Source organism: Aulonocara sp. 'chitande type north' Nkhata Bay, linkage group LG20 (genome assembly GCF_057382095.1).
Source record: "Aulonocara sp. 'chitande type north' Nkhata Bay isolate Kocher_YH1m ecotype deep benthic linkage group LG20, A_spYH_male_GT1.1, whole genome shotgun sequence".
NCBI lineage: Eukaryota > Metazoa > Chordata > Actinopteri > Cichliformes > Cichlidae > Aulonocara > Aulonocara sp. 'chitande type north' Nkhata Bay.
This window is the reverse complement of record NC_141363.1, coordinates 23,479,280-23,501,760: the sequence shown is the minus strand read 5'-3', so window position 1 is coordinate 23,501,760 and position 22,481 is coordinate 23,479,280. Positions and strand designations below refer to the sequence as shown.

The following is a 22,481-nucleotide window of genomic DNA, read 5'->3' as shown; positions in this document are numbered from 1 at the left end:
TTCTGTTGGCAATGTAAACAAGCAAAAAAAACCAAAAAAAAAAAATGGGTGAATTGATTTAAAATATTCTTTTAATAAAGCTTTTGGGACTGCGCTCTTCTTGCCTCATTATCCAGTGTTTTCGATCATACTTGGCTCCCATAATCTCTATAATACATGGCGCAGTCTTATTGTTCAGGCCTGAAAGTGAAGCTGATTTGGAAGGTTCAACAAATCCAGCAAATCCAACCACATGTTAGACTTTAATGTGAAGATGCCTAAATCCACAGATGAAACAAAATGCAACCCACCATAAAAAAACAAATAAATGAGCAAAACACCAAATTGAATTATAGGCCCCCAGCTTTGCTCACAAACCTGCTTGTTTGTGTAATTTTGTACTGACACAGACACTGAAAGTACTGTGTTAATTGTTTTTATAATCTTAACAATATCACAGTTCTGTGGGTTATTGGATTTGCACAAGGATCTTTGTGTTCTTATTTTAGTTTGCTTCACTGTGCTCAACCTGATTTTTAAATCTTAATTAAAATAAACATGAACATCAACAGTTTTAACTGTATGGTCTTGATTGCAGAATATTTTTATATATAAAGGTACATGGACTGGTTCTTATATAGCAATTTTTACTCTATTTGAACACTCAAAGTGCTTTATACAACACGCCTCGTTCACCCATTCACAGACATTCATTCTTTTTTCTACATCTAAATTGTTTCCATCCAACATTTACACACATTTATACTTATGCATGTTTCTGCTATTAATTCATAAATACAAACTGTCCTCTAGTGCAAATGTAGTAGTACAGGTCCTGTTGTGCCTGGTTATTTTCCCCTCTGCAGCTGTATTGTAACACATGGTGAAGTTTTTATTGCTATTGTAAACGTATTTATGGTATAGCGTCTGGTTCTGTGTGAAGTCAGATGGAAGAGGACTGTGCAGTGTTGTACTGCAAGACCTCCCTCTTCTATGTGGTGATAACCCAGCTATAAACCTTACCAGCATCTACAACGCTGGTATTTTTTCCCAGTGAGGAAGCACTACATCATAGTCGATGGATCAAAAAGGCACCACCTAGTGGCGATGTATGAGAACTCAGAAACGGTGGTGTCGTAAAACAAATTTTCACTTCCATCTTTATTCATGAATGGATGCAAACACACCTTTTCTGCATTCATAATTTTAACAAAAATGAATTGTCTGCACCACAAGTTTGACTGAATGAGACCAGCAAAGTTGGAAAATAGAATACGTGTTTGGTGCAGGTAATCTAATTTTTAAAATCAAAAAGAGGAGGGGGAAAAATCAAGCTTTCAAATTTGCGTAGAAAGAACAAGAGAAAAAAAAGGTTTGCCTTCAAATGTCAAACTACAAACTGCATCACAAAGCCACAGCACTGTCTAATAATAGTGCAGACAACAAGACAGCAAAATTTATTATAAACTGTGTTGTTTGCAATGACTTTTATACTGACTTTTTATATTGTTCACATAAGTTTGTGACTTTAATATCAGAGAATTTCATATATTTTTCCTTTTTCTTTGGAGTAATATTTTCACTTCATGCAAATTTTTAGATGACTGCTTATTCAAACTTCCTATTGGGAATTGTTTTAATGCAACGTTCCTTGTGAAATCCAATGAAAATATAGTTACATCAACATAAGAAGAATGTGATAACTCGAAGGCAAAAAAGCTGTTTTGATAAAAAGGCTACATTTAGTTTTGACTTTTATGAGATTGCATCATGATGTTTTCTATTTTGTTGTTATTTTAAGTAACGCTTCATCTGGTGAACAGAACAAAAGCTCACTGGCACTAAAATAGTTTCTCTGAAACCCAACGATTAATTTGTGAAGCAGGATTTCATCTCATCCAGGTTAGCCCTGGGTTCACTTTTCAGAAAAGCAAATTATTAATGAGAGCTAAGGACTAATCAAAACTCACTATTGCATTGCTACTTTTTTGTACTACAGCGTAATCAGCTGATTCTGTGCTATTTCCACCTAATCACGTTTATCTTCACAACCACATCACGCCTTCCTTTGTTAACTTATTTTTCTTTAGAATTTCTTCTTAATAGTTTAATAATTATTCACCATTTACTTTACTACTTTTGTTTTTGTCATTGCACTATTTTTATCTACATTTGACACACAAACTACCCTGTGTAGTGTCTTTAAATGTCCATCATATTTCCATGAGATGACACATAAGCCAAGGGACGTAACATTGTGCATTGGCCTCAATATACAGAAACAGAGATATTTTTGAATAGTACAAAATGCACACAAATGAAGGGTTTGTATTTTTCTGAAATATCACTGATGACATTTGTTTCCTATGGATATAATTATCATTATAGTTAAAACAGTAATAATAATAATAATAATGGATTGGATTTATATAGCGCTTTTCAAGGCACCCAAAGCGCTTTACAATTCCACTATTCATTCACTCTCACATTCTCTCACATTATCACAAGCTACGGTTGTAGCCACAGCTGTCCTGGGGCAGACTGACAGAAGCGAGGCTGCCATATCGCGCCATCGGCCCCTCTGGCCATCACCAGGAGGCGGTAGGTGAAGTGTCTTGCCCAGGGACACAACGACCAGGACAGAGAGCCCGGGGATCGAACCGGCGACCTTCCGGTTACAGATGCGCTTCCCAACCCCCTGTACAGTACAGAGTACAGTACTCTGTACTGTACATATACAGTCAATTTCTAGTTTTCAGCACTCAGGTACATGTGTGATTTTGGATGAGGATAACAACGTGAGATCTTTTCAGGGTATAGAAAACATGAGATATAATATAAATAAATAAGTAGAAATGCAGAGCTGACGAATGGGTCTCATCATTAAGAGAAGTGAAAGGTTCCTGGTTTACAAGTGAAGAAGGAAGACAACAGCATTAAACCATCAGAACCTTAACATGAGAGCCTGTCACTTTTTGTTCTGCTTTATCGCTGTAATCTTGTAATTTTGTGCTTTCTGGGTGTTACTTGTCTTTGTGTCAAGAGTTTTGATTTTTTTATATAATTTGATCAGCTTCATGAAATGTGCTTTTTTCTGTTTACTGAGCAATCTACATGTCTATGTGACTTTTCACCTAATAACTTTGTGATGAACTTATTCAGCTACTAAATCACTTCCTGTTTTTAGAGAATAGATGTAGAGAAGATAAACCGCAGCTCTTTCCGAGAACATGCAGTTGTAGAAAAGGGCAAGAACCTGTTGATTCTGAGTGACGTTGTTATTTTTACACACACACACACACACACACACACACACACACACACACACACACACACACACACACACACACACACACACACACACAGAGACATAAGACCTATAAATAAACTACGCAGGCAGACGCAGAGTGCCGATCTCAGAAGTTGCTGCTCACGCGTGTAAAAACGACTGCAGTCTTTGTGTTTTCTAACTCAGGTGTCTTAGCTGAAGAATTACAGGGTGATCTAAAGAAATCCCCTGTCATTTAGTTTTCTTTTAATTAATCATTAAGTTTTGCATGGTTGATGAAACATTTTAATGGTAAACTGTTTTAATATATTTGTTATATAGTTTTAAATATATTGTTATTATATTCTGTTTCTTATGTATATTGTTATTTTCTGTGGTTCTCGTGCTCGTTTTTCTGCCTAGAAATGGTTAACTTGTTGTTGAATATCCAATGAAATATCCACCCCTGTACTTGGCTTTTCATTCCACTGAAATATACCTTAGAAACTAGTCTTAAAAACAAGGATTAAAATAGATTTAGAAAACATATTTAAATAAACTAAATGTTAATGTCATTTGCTCTGTTTGTCAAACCGGTTTCTGCTTGGAGCTGATGCAGCAACAATGTTACTTTTTTTAAAATGTGAATGATAATGAGAGAAATAGCACTGCATAGATGTTGACACACTGAAGTCTCTAAATATTAAGCAACACATCCTCATTTCACATGCGAAGCTCTGCTGTAAAACACACATTACCTCCCATTGCTCTCATGCAGACACACAAAAATGACAAAGATGATATTTTCTTTGTTCACAGCTTCAATCATTTCAACATCAAACAACACTTCGCAACTTTTTCAACATCAGTCTCCACAACAACAATAACACAGAATTTGAACTTCCATGACTCAACCATGACAGAGAGTCATTCATCGGGCTCAGGTAGGTAGGTGTGATGTGAGCGTGGATCCATCCACGTGTTTATCAAAGCAACTTGTCCCTGTCCTCCTTCAAAGTAAAGTAAGAAATTGGGAGTTCAGCTGAACTAATTTGAACAAGTTACGACTTTTCACATAAAGTGAATTAATTGTACACAAAAATATTTCAACAACATATTTATTACAGGGTACATATTAACTATTGATTGTTCATCATTTCTACAGCACTGCACGGCGGAAACTTTGGTCAAGTCAATAGAGTAATTCCCACTTATAGAATAATGGAAGGAGAAAACAGAGTTAAATGCAAATTTTCTTACTCTGGAACCAACAAGTTCTTCTGTAAGGGAAAATGTGAAAAAACAAATATCCTAATTGCAACAACAGAGAACACAGCTAAAAATGGCAGATACAGCATTCAGTATGTAAAAAAATGTATTCTGTCATCTGATATTCTGTATGTGAGGATCGCACAACTGAAAAAGTCTGACACGGGACCATACATGGGTCATTTGAGACAGACTGCAGGCTATAATATCTGTACACAATAACCTCACTAATATTTGGTAGGATTGAGGTCAGGGTCATTTGAGAAGTGTAATGTTAGCTTGCTTTTTTCCAAAACTTGTTTTGAATTGTGTTGGGGATCACGGTCCTGAAGCTTCACCCCAGTTTAATTTAAGTTTAAACTGCAGAGCTGTTGATTTGGGTGAAGCTGAAATATTTGGATGTAGTCATTTGTCTTCATTATTCGATCCACTTTGTGCGATGTACAGTACCACAGCAAAACAGCCCCAGACCATGATGCTACTTGGCAAAGTGCTGACACATCCAAATAACTTTTACTTACATACAGTTATTTGAACTGATAATCTTGGAATCTGCAGTTGTTTAGAAATGGTTCCAAGAGATCTTCCCAGTTCGTCTAAATATACATTTCTCCTTCTTGGATGGTAAAAAATTAAAGTCAGTGTAAGTATATATTTGAGTCTGTATGTATACTTTTGATGTTGTGTTGAAAATCCAGAATAAATTCAAACTTGTTTACCCGGTTCTATTTTCTTTCTTTCCTGTATGAAGGCAGTAATTTCTTTTCTCAGATTTAACTGGATATTCTGTTCATGTCCAATGATTCCAAATAACTGCCCAAATTGCCCAAACTGCCCATCTAAGTACCCAGATATGTTTCAGTATGGCTGCCGAGTAAAAGGGCTTTCCCCTGGAGAAACCTCTGCAATTTGAATGTAAATACTGATCCATAAAAACTCTGTGGACTAAAAGTTCCTGCCACAAAGTTGTGCTATTGAGTAAATGAGGAAAATTCTCAAGCAGACGTGTCACAAAAGAAGGAAGTGTCCTTATTCTTACCTGCTGCACGCAGTTAAATCAGATTTTTTGTAGCAGAGGTTTCTAAGGGTAAGCCAACACATGTTGCTTAAAGGTCTGTTAAAAATAAAAGTAGTGTAAATTACACAGCTCCACAGTGTCGGCCTAATCTCTGGTTGGTATGGGCAGAAGTCAAGAGGCTGCTGCTGGTAGTGTTGCAGTTGTGGGAAGGTTGGCCTACTTGCTTAAGTCATGGTTTTAATGTCACAGCCTGTCTTAGTATTCGTCTTGACCACATGCATGTCTGTCTGCCTGCGGTGCACCGTCATCTCAAACTAGCAATAAGTTTTGCAATATGGAGATTTATATCTTGAACAAACAAAGACTTTCATTAAAACTATATCAGGAGTAATTTTCTCTGTGCAGAACCCTTTGGTTCTAAGAAATGTTTGACTGAATTGAAATCCATTAGTGCTGAACAGTATAAATATCAGAATTTTATATCCTACAGCACAATTAAGGAACTGTGTGTTGAGACTCACAGAAATCCAGCTGAGTACGGCTTTAGAATAACTTTGATTGTAGAGTAAAAACAGTTGCTAGGCAGTGTTTGCAGTTTGACGGGTTTGTGTTCATTGTTTGACCCGATGAAACTACAATACTGCCATCCAGTAAATTCATACATGTAATTTAATTAAACCCAAACAGTAGAAACTAAATAAAGCTAAGAAAACCAAAAGGATAAATAAATGGATTCTGTAGGACCACGTTTTTTTAAATGAAGAAGGGAAGAGTGTGTATCTGTGTGTGATGTGTTTGAAGGAGAAGTGTCATCATTTTAAAAAACCCAAAAAACACAAGTTCCTGTTTGTGAGTGAAAAAGGAAGAGAAGCAGCATGAACCCACCAAAGCCTCGATATGAAAGTCTGTCAAGCTTTACTCTGTTTCATCTTCCTCAGTGAGTAAATTAACCTCACATTTCTCTCATTTCTCTGTTCTCGTCATCGCTGGCCTTTATCTTTGTTTTTTAGGAGATCGTCTGTAAGTTTTGTTCCTCATAAACAGTTTTGTCTGCATACTGTTTCATCACTCACGCGTTTTTTTTTCAATGTGGTGTTTAAAGTTGAAAACATCCTCCTGAGATCCAGAAGAAAAAATGTTTTGATATTTCGATTTTAAAAAATGTAAGCATTGCAAATTTCTTTTCAGAATCATTATTTATCTATTTATTTATTATTTTCTGTCCCTTGAAGTGGAGATCAGGTCTTATTTGATCACACGATGATATGATCCTATGAATCCTATGAAGGGAAACATCTTTCCAAGGCAGCCTTGTTGAATTCTGTTTAATTTTTCTTCTTGTTATTTCTCTGGACTGCCCAATCTTGAAGAACCTGTCTCAACTCATTGAATTGGCTATAAATACGAACCGGTAGACTCAGATCCTAGTCTCTCTAAGGCCACAGATATGTTGAAGAATGTTATTGTTCCAGAATGTTTTCATCTTTAATGCTAACTTCAGAAATAACCATCTCCCTCTTATTTGTGTACTGATTTTGTTTTCTAAAACCTGGTTGCCTGTTTTCTTTTTGGCGTAATGAGAGGACCACCTGTTCTGTAGTTGCAGGCAGCTTTGTTCTGTTTTCATATTTCATCCTGAAAATAAGTTCAAGCCAGTTGCAGCATTGTTAAAAATGAAATGATAAAGACAAGAAGCACACAGTTTAATGCACTTTTAGCATATATATTATGAATAATGTAAATTGGTCATTAAAATTAAAGTGGACTTAAACAGTATTTTTAAATCACTAAATGCTACAAGTATTTTACAGAACTTCAAAGTTTTTTGAATGACTCACCATTTAGACCTTATGAAGCCTTAAAAAATTCATGTTTTTTAAGTCAATGTGTCAACAATTTTTTCAAGCTAAAAAGGAACAGCACAACCTCATGGTGACAAACTGAAAACCTTACAACATGTGTTAAACAACAATTTCAAAAACCTCATCTGACAGACAAATACACAAAAAGCAAATAAAGAAGTCATCACAAACAAAACTAAGCCTGTAACTAAGCTTTCGAGCTTAGCCTGACGCTGATGTCTTTTTGCAGCTGTAAGGAAGAATTGGAAGACTTCTGTTCACAAATTCAAAAGTAAAAGTAGAGATTTTAGGTGAAATTGAATTGAAACTAATTTGAGCTATTTTGTTTTAAATAATTACATCTTTTCAATTTAGTTTAAAATATTTATTCAGACTGCAGGTAACTGTTCATATTTTCAACAGACCTGCAGAATGGAAACACTGGACTTGCCAACGCTGAAACTCTCGTCTATGAAGGAGTGGAAGGAGGAAACATCACAGTCGAATGCAAATTTTATATCCTTGGAAGAAAGACATTGTTCTGCAAAGACGAATGTGAAAAAGGAAACGTTCTCATTGAAACACCTGATTACACAGCCCAGAGCGGCAGATACAGCATCAAATATGAAAAAAATTATTTCTCAAAGGATATCGTGCACGTGAGCATCACACAGCTGAAAAAGTCTGACTCAGGATGGTACAGATGCACACTGGACACAACTTTACAACCATGTGATTTCAAGATCTTTGTCAAAGAAGGTGAGTCTCTACTAAAAAATCTTCTTCATGTTTCTGAATCAACATTTACTTCTCAGCTTGTTTTCTATTTAAATAAACTCCATATGTTATTACTTGCATGCAGACAAACAAACAAGGAAAAAATCAGACAAAAGACTTGCTTGTTCACAGCTTCAATCATTTCAGCATCAAACACAACTTTCTTCAACATCAGTATTTCTCTTTTCAGGCTCTACAAAAACAGGAAATAATTTGAACTTCCATGTCACAACCACAATGCAGTGGAACTAGTCTTAAAAACGAGGATTAAAATAGATTTACAAAATATATTTAAACAAACTAAATTTAAACATTGTTTTCTCAGCATTTTTAAAATATCTGTGATAATAAGAGATGCATGGATGTTGACACACTGAAGTCTCTGAATGTTAAGTATCACATCCTCATTTCACATGCAAAACACACATTAACCCCCATTACTCTCATGCAAAAAGTCTTCAAGCAGGAATCTTATAGTTTTGATTGCTTCTGTGTTTGCAGCTTTAATCACGTCACCATCAAACAACACTTCACGACCTTTTCCAATATCACTATTTCTCTTTTCAGTCTCCATGACAACAACAAGAACAACAACAATACCTGACTCAGGTACGTCATGTGTGCATGTCTGTGTAAATGGAGTGTGCATCCATCCATATGTCTGTCAAAGAACCTCATCCATGTTCATGAATGAAACATCAACAGCTGTGTAAGCACTGGTCTGATTTATTACTGAAAATGCAGAAATGGTAAACGGCCTGTATTTGTATAGCGCTTTACTAGTCCCTAAGGATTTACACATTCAGTCATTCACACACTGGTGATGGCAGCTACAATGTAGCCACAGCCACCCTGGGGCGCACTGACAGAGGCGCGGCTGCTGCTCTGACCACTACCAGTAGGGTGAAGTGTCTTGCCCAAGGACACAACGACCGAGACTGTCCAAGCCGGGGCTCGAACCGCCAACCTTCCGATTACAAGGCGAACTCCCAACTCTTGAGCCACGATCGCCCCACAAAAATACACAACTTTGTTAGAAGTAACAGAAAATGAAAGTATTGGCACTAAAACAGAATTATCAAAGTAAAAATACAATTTATTTCATAAACAGGGACATTATATTTTTTGGATTTTAACTTTAACGTCTGTTAACTATAAAATGGACTTGCTTCTAATTTTCTAGGATTGTGGGATTAAATTACATTTCGTAACATTAAGCTGAAACTATAGAAGAAGAAAAGTTATGACATAGATGTAATGAAGTGAACAGCACAGCAGTTAAATGAAATGTCAACAGCTTTGAGGGACTTTCTCAGAGCATCACTACATGTGGTCTTGATAAAAGATAAAAATAAATTCTATCTATAATTATACACGTTTCACTACAACAGTCACAGACAAAGGAAAAGCTCAAGTGAGTGAGTGTGGGTCTGAGTCCTGTCAGGGCTATATGCATCTACAGCTAGAAAATGTAATCTTCTTGTATTGTGGCAATTTCTATCATGTTGTTGGTGTTGAAACAGTGACTACACTTATTTTATTTTTGGCTGTATTTTCAAGCATGAACCCAAAAGCAGAAGAGAGTTTGAAGCATCATCCTGCTGATAGATAGCACCAGTTTCAAGCACAACTGCGTCTTATACACATGAAGTTTAGATACAGTTACTTATTTGGTTTCTTTGTTTTTTATGGTTTTGTTTTGTTTTTGATTTTGTTTTTTGCAAAAGCTGCCTTCAGAGGAATCATATTCTCTCACAAATCTTTAGAAGGTTTTCTTTGCAGATAAAACTAAACCATATAAGTGTCATTTTATTTCACTTCAACTCATATTGATACTGTATTTGCAAAAACATAAAATAAAATGTGGTCTTTTTTTTTTTTAAAATCTAGACTCTACTATAAAAAAATACTTTAGCTGTTTACATGGATTTACTCCTACTGAAATGCAGCACTTGATTACGCTCTGCCTCTCCTCATACATCTAGAGCAGCGGTCCCCAACCCCCGGGCCAAGGACCGGTACCGGTCGATTGGTACCGGGCCGTGAGAGTTGAGGCTCAGGTGTGAAATGTATGGTTTTCAGGGTTTTTATCGTTTTTCAGCGTTATTTTATTATAGTTTTTATTGTTAACTCGGTTTTCCTGGGTCTTTTTACGTGTGTTATGAATAAATCTTATTTTTTTCGGTAACGGCACTAGTTTTATTTTGTTGTATTTATCCGCGACACCTTAAAGGCCGGTCCGTGAAAATATTGTTGGGCATAAACCGGTCTGTGGCGCAAAAAAGGTTGGGGACCGCTGATCTAGATGATGAGGTGAGGATTCAGAACATTTATTCTGATTAGTGCTCAGTTCTAAACCATGAAAGCGTCAAGAAAGAGCTGTTTTTGTACACCGAAAATTCACCAAACTTGAACGATAGTATTTCAACATGAAAAATCGTTTGTGTCTACAAACATGTGTCTAACACGAAAAGTTCACGAGCTCCTGTAGGACTATGTTGTGGTTTATATTTTATAGATTATTTCCTGTAATGTATTTCTGTTTCCTAGCGGTAACCTGCACCGAACATGCTTCACCTAATTGAATTCATTCTATTCAATTTAGTTGCTTGACGGATGATCCATACACAGAACAATAATGTTTTTACTGAATTGTGCTCTTCCTTAAAAAGAGTAAAAGGAAAATAAATCATACTTCTTTAACAGAAGCTCTTAACCAGTAAACATGAGGCCTAGTCATCCATCCAAAAACACCAACGCAGCATCAAATGCACACACACACAAATGCTACACATGTGATCAGGGATGATAGTATTTCACTTTATATTTCACCAGGATTTACCAGGAACTGTGCGTCTCCACCTCTCTTGTCTTTCATCCAGGTTTCTCCTTGCATTTGGTTGTAAGTATAACTATGGTGGTGGTTCTGCTGCCTGTTGCTCTGCTGCTTATCTACAGAAAATGGGCTGGTGGCTCTTTCGGTGAGTTACCTTCCAACATTATCTGCACATTTGATATTCATTAATTCAAAATATTTCTTTTGCCACTGATTGGTTGCTGACGTGCCCAGGTTACGTCACAGTTTATATCCAACAGGCAAAAGCACTCACATAGCACTTTGCTGAAAATGTTTTAGGTTCTGAAAAAACATGTAAGAATTCAAAGAATAAAGTTAATAGTAACTTTCTGTCTTTTCTACAGGTCTGAACAGCAGGAGACACTCAGAACAAGGCCAGACTGAGGTGACTTATCAGTTACTTGTTTACTCTCTTTGTCATCTTAAAAAAAAAACTGTACTATTGAGCTGGAAAGAAACAAAAGATCAGGATTTCCAATTTATGTTTATGTGCTGATCTAATGGGAAACTTTTAAGTAATATTGCACTTCAGCATGTGCCTAACATGCATTAACATTATACTACACTAAAAAACTTTTTGTTTGTAATTTGAACATTAATAATCCAAAAGAATCATCACCTGATTTTTTAAATCCCACTCAGCTTATCTCGGTCTTTTGTGCCGTGCAGCTTAGTGTTTTAGTCACAATGTTGCTGTTTCCATCAACCCAAGTACGAGATCTGACAGCAACCACACACTACAAGAAAGTAACATATTTAGTAGTTTCAGAAGCAGATGTGTTTTTTCTGGATATGTATGAAACTAAACTCAAGATAAAAACAAAAAAATTAAGACTTCACTGTTTTTCGCTGCTTACATGTTTGGTTGAATAAATATTTGTCCTCCACAGGGGGCAGCAGTGATCAGCTTTCATTCAAATAGTGACATTTTCCATCGTATACTTTTACATTTGAAATAGATTTTTTTTTAGGTCTGGTTGGTAAAACAAAAGCAGCGTTTCAATGACTCTGCTGTGTTACAATAAATTCATTTTATGAAGCTGAGCAAACTGAAAAACTGCTAATAAATAAATAAATAAATAACTCCACTTACACCACTTCTCTTTATACTAAGCAAGTATAAAACACACAGCTTCTGTTTCCATCCTGACATTAAAGACCTGTAGTATGTCATCAACTTTAGGTCTGTTGTGTCACTGCTATTGTTGTGTTTCTGTCTTTTCTTCTCAGTTCAGTTAATTTATTGTTGTTTTTTTTCCCAGATTAGTCTCAGTGAACGCTATCATCCAGTCTCCTCATGTGAAGACTCGATCTACCAAAGCCTCAATATGGCGAGCAGAGATCACGACCAAATCTACTCTACACTCAGACACAATAACCAGTTTTCAGACATGAGCTCCTGTCAGACTGAATGACTGCATGAAACATGGCAATAGTACTTCTATTGTTTACGTTACCAGGCTCAGTGACGTGGATTTTGTCGTCAGACTTTGAGCTCAAGGTTTTGTGCAGACGTCCACGTGCCTGCCAACTTTTAATGATGGCAGATATGAGTCATTTGCAGATGACAGGAAACTCCTCTACAGTGCACCAACTATGAGTTCAAGGAAATGTAACGGAGTAGTGTCAGAGACTATTGTAAAATTATAATATTATTTTATGCCATGTCATACCCCTAGTTAAAGATTGTGAATTATTATGTAGTTTTAGTTTGAATTATTCTCCTGAATTAGAGGAAGCTGATAACTATTGCATTAGTTAAACTGATTTGCATTACATTAGACTGCTGATTTATTGTGATGAGAACAAAGCAGAACGAGCAGCAGTGGCAGCAGCTGAACTCTGACCTGAACAAAAATCTTGACTTGGCTGGGAGAGACAGAGGAAGAGCTGGCGCAGCAGCGTAGACTGGAGCTTGGCACGGACATCCAGACGATTGAGCTGCGTATCAAAACCAACTGGACGACACTGGTAACTGCAGCAATAAAATAAAGGCTAAAAGCTCCTTGGACAGAGGTTCTAGGCTGAGTAAGTGTGAAGGGTATAAGGTAGCACCAAATAAAGCTGGGGGAGAACTGGGGAGTGTCATCTGTGCCGGCTACTGTTGTAACAATAGTTTTTCTTACATCTGAACTGCGCAAACACAGAGGTCATCTCACATATGGTTTGCCCATCAGGGGGACAAAGGACCTCAGGAGTGAGAAGAGATGAACCCGGCCACACTGGATTATAGGGTGTTGGTGAGCTCATTATTCTAATGAGCTCATCAGGGGGAGTGTAAAATTATAATATTATTTTATGCCATGTCATACCCCTAGTTAAAGATTGTGAATTATTATGTAGTTTTAGTTTGCATTATTCTCCTGAATTAGAAGAAGCTGATAACTATTGCATTCGTTAAACTGATTTGCATTACATTAGACTGCTGATTTATTGTGGATGAATGATATTGTTTTATGATGTTATAAGAAATACTGTTTGCAGAAAGTCATCGCCTTATTTGTCTGATTAGAAGAGAACAGAGTGTGCTGGAGTTTTCTGCCCCATCTCAGCAGGAGCAGATAAAACAGGGAGCCAAGGTCGTAGCTTAGGCGCCGTGTGAGAGAAAAGCATGTGAATGTTTAGGCTTTTATGATAAGGTGGGGGCACCAGAGGCTATAAGAGTTTGATTAATGCTCCACCATTTGGAGATCTGAGGCTGTCTGCATCAGTGTCCATCTCCCACGCGTGTGACTATTAAAATCATCATTTGACTTAACCCGGCCGGACCAGTGTTGTTATTGTGGTTTTTCTCTTGTCTCCATCCCCAATTTTGAACTCGTAACACTATCTTGGTTTATTTTCATACACTTGATTTATTCCTAGTTTTTTAAGGATGTACCAGCAGCCTTAGCACGCATTCAAAATGTTTTGTATTTAAAATCTGTGTAACTTTCCTCCAGATAGTAAAACATAAACATAATGGACAAATCTGAACCTCAGGGGAGTGACTTTATACTCTCTAATATCAAAAAGGACAAAGATATTGAAAATGAAATAACATAAAATAAAACCTGTAATATCATGAAAATTTTGGATGTAATTCATTTGCCTTTTTTTCCCACCTGTCCTGATTGGTTCTTTTGCCATCAGAATTGTTGTCTAAAGGCAAAGAAAGAAGTCCAACGGATTTACTTTACCAAATGGACCATCCCAGCCTTGCCGTATTGGTCTATTTGTTTCACCTTTGCTTTAATTGATTATTTTATTTTATTTTCACTTGCTAAACACGGGACAGACTTGACTGGGGGAAAGAAAGGGGAGAAAGAAAGAGGGAAAGAAAAACAGCGGGGAAGAGGGACGGTGATAAAGGGCAAAAAACAAAAACCAACAAAACAAACAGACAGAAAATACAAATATCAATCACCTGGATCACCTGCTGAGAAAGAAAAAAGAGAAAACAAGCAAAAAAAAAGAACAATATAATAAACAACATCATTGTGATGATCTATGTGAATATAACAGTAAATACTAAATATTAAATATTATTGTGCAGTACGTAAGATCAACAGAACACAGTGTGCTTTGAGGTAGGAGCCAAAAAGGGTGTAGTTTGTGTGTGTGAGCACCCGTGTGTACACCTGTGAGCATGAGCGCGCTTGTATTTAAAAGGTTCCTTCATGTAATGATCTGCTGGAGGGTGTGGGGAGTCATCCAGTCACTCAGCTGTGCCAGAGTGACCGAGCCACAGGTCGAGAGGCTGAGGGCACCCCACCCTCGAAGGAGCCCGAGCGAGCCCCAGGCTCCAGGCCCTGACAAGAAGCCACCAAGGAGTGAGCCGGTGCGTACCTGGATGCCCATCCCCGAACACAAAGAACCACCAATGCACCGATGTCTGAGGGCGTCTGCCAATGGCAGGGGGAGTGGTGGGGGGAGATGTCCCCAGAGAGGTGGCGTCTGATACCCGACCTGACATATAGACACAAACATACAGGCACACACAGATACAGACATCTATTCCCACCCTCATGCTCTCATATGCAGTTACTCAGCACTCACCCAACATGGAGACAGACATAAATAGACACTGTACACACAATCGCACTCCCCACGCGTACTCTAAGCCCCAGGTCTACTTACCCTTGCTCCTGGAGGGGGAAACTGCACCCAGACCCAGGTGGTGTTACCCTTTTCCCTGGGGTGGAGAGAAGCAGACCGCCCGACTCTGCAGCAGCAGGGAGGCCCCACATTCCAGACCCCAATCGGACGGCCAACTCCTCCTCCCAGCCCCCCCGCCCAACAGGCAACAGAAAACGGGGGTGTGAAGACGCCATACCTCCCTCCACCCGCTCATATGTAGTGTTGATGCATGTGTGTTCTAAGGTGATTTAAAACCCAGGGGGCATGGACCTACCTGCCAGAGAGCAGCAGGTAAGCACATAGCCCCTCCTGATAGTAATTTGCTTGCACTATTCATTGGTTCCGGGATTCTTGAGCCTCGCATGTCCCACAGGGACACAAGTGGACAGGTCACTAGACTGTCTCACGTGAAAGTCTTCTGACTATAATAAAAGTCTTACGAGTCCCACAAAGAGAGGAACATCTGATCACCCTAACTGTGAAGCACAGCCAAGCATTCACTTGATAGACAGTCTTTCTTTTCTTTTCTTTTCTTTTCTTTTCTTTTCTTTTCTTTTCTTTTCTGTGTATGACGTCAGTTAGAGGGGATATTTTAGATGTTGCAATCTTTGACACACAGCTCAGGAAGCTCCACCCACCTGCCGTTACAAACTCATGTTTACAAGCCAATCAGGAGAAAGCTGACTTAAATGAAGGCTGGTCTTAACGGAGGGGTGAGCTGAAAGAGGATGGAGGAGGAACTGAGGGAAGCAGTAGTACACTGTCAGACAATTATTTAAAAGAAATTTTCATTGAAGTCCATACAGTCTGTTTTGGTAGAGACAAAAAAAGAACTCTGAAAACCAAAAGAGTAAAGTTTTGGAGGATAATTTAAATGGAAACAGACACTTATCATGTCTCTGTGGAAAAACTGCAGACAGGAGGAGTGTTTATTTTAAGGAAGGGGCACATTAATAAGAGAAGTGACAAGTTCCTAGCTTGTAAATAGAGAAGGGAGAGAATCAGCTTGAACTCTTCGGAGCATCAGTATGAAAGTTTGTCACATTTTGTTCTGCGTCATCTTCCTCCGTAAGTAAATTTTCTTCTTCTTCATATTTAATTTTCTCTCCTCTCGGTGTTTATTTGGTTGCTTTCTTATAAGAAAGTTGACCTCTAGGTTTTGTTCCCTGTTGAACCGTTTTAACCACAAACTGTTTCTGTCTTTCTCTGTTCCTGTGGTTACACATAGTGTAAGATCACTCAAATTTTGTTTCGTCCCACTGCCTTGCCCAGAAATGTTTTATCTCAGTTTGTTTCCAGTCAAATGTTTTTTCTATAATGTCTAAAAAAATTAACTTTAGGTTGCCTTTTCTCACGCAGACAGTTAAAATGCAGACTGTAGTCTTATACTAATATATCTGTATGGAAGTAAATAGTCTGTTTCCAGTTTTATTTATTTAAAATACTTTATCATTGGACTGCAGTGTTTTACATGATGGTAAGAATTGATTCTTCCTGTTTTCTACAGACCTGCAGGATGGAAACACTGGACTTGCCAACGCTGAAACTCCCGTCTATGAAGGAGTGGAAGGAGGAAACATCACAGTTACATGCAAATTTGTGATCCTTGGAAGAAAGACATTGTTCTGCAAAGACAAATGTGAAACTGGAAACATTCTCATTGAAACACCTGATTACACAGCTCAGAGCGGCAGATACAGCATCAAATATGAAAAAAATTATTTCTCAAAGGATATTGTGCATGCGAGCATCACACAGCTGAAAAAGTCTGATTCAGGACGGTACAGCTGCACACTGGACAGAAGTTTTCAACCATGTGATTTCCAGCTTGTCATCACAGGAGGTGAGTAAAAACAATCTTCTTCATGTCCCTGAAGATGTGAAAGTCTCAATGATCACAGTTCCATATCTTTCAAATAACCTACATGTGTCATATTTACACTACACGTTTAGTTTCATGAGTTGTGCTGTAAACACACATTCACACCTATTACTCACAAGCAGACAGAAAAGCTGCTTCAAGCAGGATTTTTATTATTCTGATTGTTTCTTTGTTCACAGCTTCAGACACTCCAACACCTCATGAGCCTTTATCAACATCAACATTTCTCTTATCAGCTTCCACAACAACAACAACACACTTCAGTTCAGGAAGCTTCACACCTTCATCAACCTCTCCTGAAACACTGTCATCAGGCTCAGGTATCATATATGCACGTGTGAATGTGTGAGTGTGAATCAGTCTCGTGTTTATCAAACAACCTCCATCCATGTCCATTAATGACACATCAGCAGGAGTGGAAGAGGCACTTTGAATTATTCCTGAAGTATAATTAAAAACAGTTGCGGTGAAGAAATACACAACTCTGTTAAAAGTAAAAGAAAAAAAAGTATTCACATTAAAATAGAATTAAAGTACCAAAAGTAAAGTACAAGAGTCATTTTATTTTAAGCTAAACTTCAAAGTTATCAAATAAAAGTAGTGCAGTATGGCACAACATCTGAATGAAGAACTCAAGAAGTTTAAACCACCGGGCATTAAAAGCTGAGTGAGAACATGCCTGACTTCATTAGAGTTTCACTACATGAGTTCTTAGTGGCAGACAAAGATGTTGTTGGTCCATCACTCAGCAGTTTCTCAGATTTCTTTCCATGAATTTATACAAGTATCAGTGTAACAGTTTGTGTGTCTTTAGTTGCATCAGTTAACCTTTATTGATTAAGAGAGTAACACTAAAACTCTGTTCTGCTGATGTGCAGATAAGATGCTTTACATGATTCTGACTCTGGTTCTTGTGATCATCGTCTTATCAGCAACTTTGCTGATTTTCTACAAGAACAGGAAGGCCATTAAACCCAAAGGTGAGCCTACAATAAACACACAGCAGTGTTTCATCTTTACAGCGCACATCACCCATTAATTTCCTGGAGATTAACCCGACATTACAGTTAATCTAAACTTATGCTGCAGACCTAGTCATCAGGTATGAACTTAACACCCACTGATCTCTGCTGCTGACAGAATAAAAAACTGACTCATGTACATTTTGTTTAAATTCTATTGTGTCTTAACGAAAAAGCTGAGATATCTTACAAAGTCAGTAGTTTTCCAGCCTGGCTTTAAACAGGTCAGACTATCAATTATGTTAAATGATGTTTGTTTTATGAACTGCATTTTCAGGACCTCCTGTGGAAACAGAGTATGCCAACATTACACGGGTGAGTTTTAGGAACTGTGAGACACCTGAGTTTCATTATCGCTTTATTTGTATCCACCATCTGGTTTATTCTCCTTCTCCAGGCCAAGCAAGAAATAAGAGAGGGGGCCCCACAGAGGAAGGTGGAAGTGTCTTCAATTTACACCACTGCAAAAGGCCCCCAACCAGATGGAGCTGAAAACATCGACCTCTACAACCTCACCACCTGTTCTCAGAACAAAGTAGATACAACTCGTTTCTTATTTTAAACTCTGATGTCCAAATCCAGGACAAACCAGTCTGAGTAATGAAGTAATTCATCAGTAGTCATGGATGGATATTATACTATTATTATGCCCTGTGGATATACTGTTGCATTTCTTTCTGCCAGCTAATAGCAATGACTAGAAATGGCCAAATTCAATGCACAGGATTTGGGTCCAGTTTATTAGGTACAAACACTTTCGTTTTATTCACGAGACATTTGTTTACTTTTTGTTTAGATATAACTTAAAGAGCAATTCAGAAAACATGGCTGAGGGTTATGTTTTTAAAGATTTCACACTCAAAATGTGGGTACAACTTATGTGTACAAGAAAGAATGATGTCTCAGGCTGTAGCTCCATAAACCTTTATTTAATTACAAACACGTTTTTAAGGGTCTGAAGGTTGATCTCACTTTTCTTTCAGGCTGAAGACGACATGAATAAAGTTTATTATGCTGAAGTGGATTTTTCCAACATTCCTGCCACCAACAACACATCCTGTAGTAAAACGGATGAAGTCGTCTATTCCACACCTCTGGTACATACCAGCCCTTCCAACCTCACCACAGATGCTTCACCTCCTCTGTACTCTGCAGTTAAGAAACAGTATTAATGCTGTTGATGGCACTTTACCTCTCACAAAGATCAACAAGTGATTATAATTCAGACAAAACTGAATGTTCTTTTCTGTTTATTGCAAATATTAATGTGCTTTCAATCAGTTAATCTCAGGTTAAAAATGTTTCTTTATGGTAGTTGATAGTTTAGTTTAACTTAACAGAAAACTAATCCTGTTATTCCCATTAATATTTCCATAGAAACTCTGTAGGACAGATTTAATGAAACAGTTGCATAAAGCTCTGCAAACTGACCTGTGAGTAGTACATTGCATTTAGCTGTTGGATTTCCAGATAGTAATCCTATAACCAAGCCTGTGTCTGTAATCATGCAGCATTATTAGAGATCCCTAATTGTATTTTTTACTGTGGCTAACAGTCTGGATAGAGGTTTACCTCAAGACCATTCTGTCTCAACTCATGCTCCATAACTTTGGCTAACGGTGTGCATGGTTAATCATTTTAAAAGCATTTATTTTAATCAAATAGTAGTTTTAATCAAATTAAGGAAGCTGCAAAACAAAACAAAAGCAAAGAAATTGTTATTATATTATGTTATTATTCCAGTTTACTCTCACCAAAGCCATCCTGGTCCTAAACAACTTTTACCTGTGTATAAAATCACAGCAGAAATAAACTGTGACCTGCTACAAGCAGGTGGTTGACAAGCTGTCATGGTGGCTACATCCATCTTTCATATACATTCTCTAACCTCCAAGGACCTGACATCCACATATGTGGAAAATACATTTTGGGTTGTCGACACCAAAATACCCAATTTTGCTCTACAAGGGCCAGAGATCCACTTACGAGGACATTATACTGCCGCTGTTCTATCGAAATTTAAAACAAATGTCCTCTTATGTGGATCTCATTATTCTCAGAAACAAAAATCAGGTACAAAAAAAATAATCAGGTAATTCTTTGATTTTCCATTCATCAGGTCCCAATCAGTCTAAATAAGGCTCACATATCATTCACTCATACTAAGAGTAACTAAATACGTATTACTATATAATCTTAATAATATTACATTATTATTTTTCTGAGATATTGCATTTGCACATACGTTTTCTTATTTAAAATTGGTTTTATATTTATGTTTTAATATGTGGGGATAGGTTAATTGGATAATCCAAATTGCCACTAGGTGTGAATGTGCGAGGGAAAGTGAGTGCGAATGGTTGTCTGCCCCTGTGTGACTGGCGACCTGTCCAGGGTGTACCCCTCCTCTCGCCCTATGACAGCAGGGATAGGCTCCAGCGCCCCCCGCGACCCTGACAAGGATAAGCGGAAGCGAATTGATGGATGGATGGATGGATTTATGTTTTATTGAACAATGTTAATGTATTTTTTACAGTGTTGCTGTAAAATAATATTTCACTGGAAGGATTATACTATTTAAATAAATAAAATGTAAGAATATTTTGATGTGTTTCAAGGAAATGAACGATCAAAAGAAGTACATAACATGTGTTTTCTCAATAAAAATACTCCAAGTCTGGATACACATTTCTTCAGTGTCTGCATTGAAAGGCAATTTATTCTCCAATGTAGCTGTTGGAACTACAGGACCTGTTATCATACTGTAGAACTACAATACAACGCAAGTGTGTGTGTGTGTGTGTGTGTGTGTGTGTGTGTGTGTGTGTGTTTATCACATTTGTATGGCATGCAAGCAATGTTCCCTCTAAGCTGCGCACGTGCGCAATTGCGCACTGCTGGCACGGTCTCTGCGCACATAAATTCTGCGTTGTGCACAAAAAAAATCTAACCTGAATTTAAATTAAAATTAAAACTTTAACAATTCTGTTTTGCAGTGTTAGTCAGTGAGTGACTGGCTGCTCCCATATGGGATTAGAACGATGCCACCTTATCCCATAGTCCAGCCAATGATGCCTATATATGCAGCCAATCAAGGTCGTTGACAGGCTATGACAGCGTCCTTATGCGCCGACACCGGTGTTTTAGCGAGCAAAGCGGTGTGGCTGATGTGGAGTGAAGCCACGTTAATGACAACGTGTACAACCATTGGAGATGTGAGCAGGACAGACGGAAAAATTGACGGAAAAAGTGTGGACTTTATACCAGTTTTTAAATTCTGTTGATCGGCCACGTAAAACCAGAGTTATGATAAAAAATATGCAATGTTTGGTTTTCTTCCTGAATACTGTCGTTGTTTATATTTACTGCAGGAAGAAACGGTAAAAACGGCATTTAAAAAAAAAAAAAAAAGGCTTGAAAGCACTCTCCAGCTGTGAGCAAAAACAAACCCCACCCCCCTGTCCCTTTCCTATTCGTCCAAAAAAGTACCATGTAGACCAATCGAAAAATGATATGGCAACATGGCATCTAGTTGTTAAGAAACGGGGGGAAGTTTTAGGAGTGACGGCGGTGCTTTGAGATGTGAGAGATTTGAGACGTTTAGCGCAAATCTTGTGTAGTTAGTGTGTAGTGTAGTCAATAGTTTTATTGTGTGTGTCAGAACAATGAGGCGACTGCTGAATGTTACAGGAGTGACAGGAGTGACACATCTCCTGTTGTCAGGCCTGCAGGTATCAGGCTGTTGTTCTTCTTTATCTCATAGTGGACAGAAATTATTTTTGGAGTGGCACAAATAATTTGTGTGGCATCAGATTTGATGCAGAACAGCTGATTGTTCTGTAAATAGTTTGAAATGTTTATTTAAAAATGCCTTGGCTGCATTTAAAAAAAATAACTGCAAAAAAACTTTGTTGTTTGCCAAACTCAGTAACTTTTTTGAAGAAATAACTATATAATTAACTGCCCAGCATTGGTCATTATATACTGTATTTTGCAGACAGAGTTACAGGACTCTCTCCCAGACCACAGACTCATACTCATAATACAAGTCAGAGCTTTATAAAAAAAAAAAAGAAAGAAAAGAAAGTTGTGTTTTCGAAATTGGAGTTTCAATTTCAATTTCAATTTTATTTCTATAGCACATTTAAGAGTCACAGGTACAACAAAGTGCTTCACAGACGAGCCATATTTGCAGATTTACAACAAAAGAGAACAGTCAACAACAAAGAAATACAGTTATAGGATGGTAATATTATTACAAGCACGAAGCGGGAGGAAATTATACTAAGTAGTTTGAAAGGCGAGCTTAAACAAATGGGTTTTTAACCGTGACTTGAAAGATTGAATAGTTTCCGACGCACGGACATCAACTGGCAAGCTGTTCCAAAGTTTTGGTGCAGCAAAAGCAAAGGCACGATCCCCTTTCGTCTTTAGTCGAGACATTGGTTG

General features: G+C 37.7%; 1 protein-coding gene across 3 annotated transcripts; it reads left to right on the top strand.

The window, feature by feature from the left end:
* The first annotated feature begins 6,391 nt into the window (after window positions 1–6,391).
* Window positions 6,392–20,678, top strand: LOC147305627 (uncharacterized). 3 transcript variants are annotated; one of them, XM_086278346.1, is made up of 7 exons: window positions 6,392–6,471; window positions 7,799–8,134; window positions 17,190–17,330; window positions 17,889–17,990; window positions 18,310–18,347; window positions 18,430–18,567; window positions 19,016–20,678. In XM_086278346.1, the coding sequence occupies exons 1-7, from the start codon at window positions 6,432–6,434 to the stop codon at window positions 19,202–19,204; spliced, it is 984 nt and encodes a 327-aa protein (XP_086134472.1). In that variant the 5' UTR covers window positions 6,392–6,431; the 3' UTR covers window positions 19,205–20,678. The 3 variants fall into 3 exon arrangements, with proteins under 3 accessions (XP_086134472.1, XP_086134473.1, XP_086134471.1); XM_086278345.1 differs by lacking the exons at window positions 6,392–6,471; window positions 7,799–8,134 and adding exons at window positions 15,867–16,196; window positions 16,636–16,971; XM_086278347.1 differs by lacking the exons at window positions 17,190–17,330; window positions 17,889–17,990; window positions 18,310–18,347; window positions 18,430–18,567; window positions 19,016–20,678 and adding exons at window positions 8,720–8,761; window positions 11,035–11,133; window positions 11,354–11,394; window positions 12,272–13,043.
* Window positions 20,679–22,481: the final 1,803 nt, after the last annotated feature.

Excerpts from the sequence above, each read along its gene's own strand:
- LOC147305627 (XM_086278346.1), top strand. The coding sequence starts at position 6,432 with ATGAAAGTCTGTCAAGCTTTACTCTGTTTCATCTTCCTCA. Across the intron at positions 6,472-7,798 it reads ACTCTGTTTCATCTTCCTCA|ACCTGCAGAATGGAAACACT; the intron begins GTGAGTAAATTA and ends TATTTTCAACAG. Across the intron at positions 17,331-17,888 it reads AACACTGTCATCAGGCTCAG|ATAAGATGCTTTACATGATT; the intron begins GTATCATATATG and ends GCTGATGTGCAG.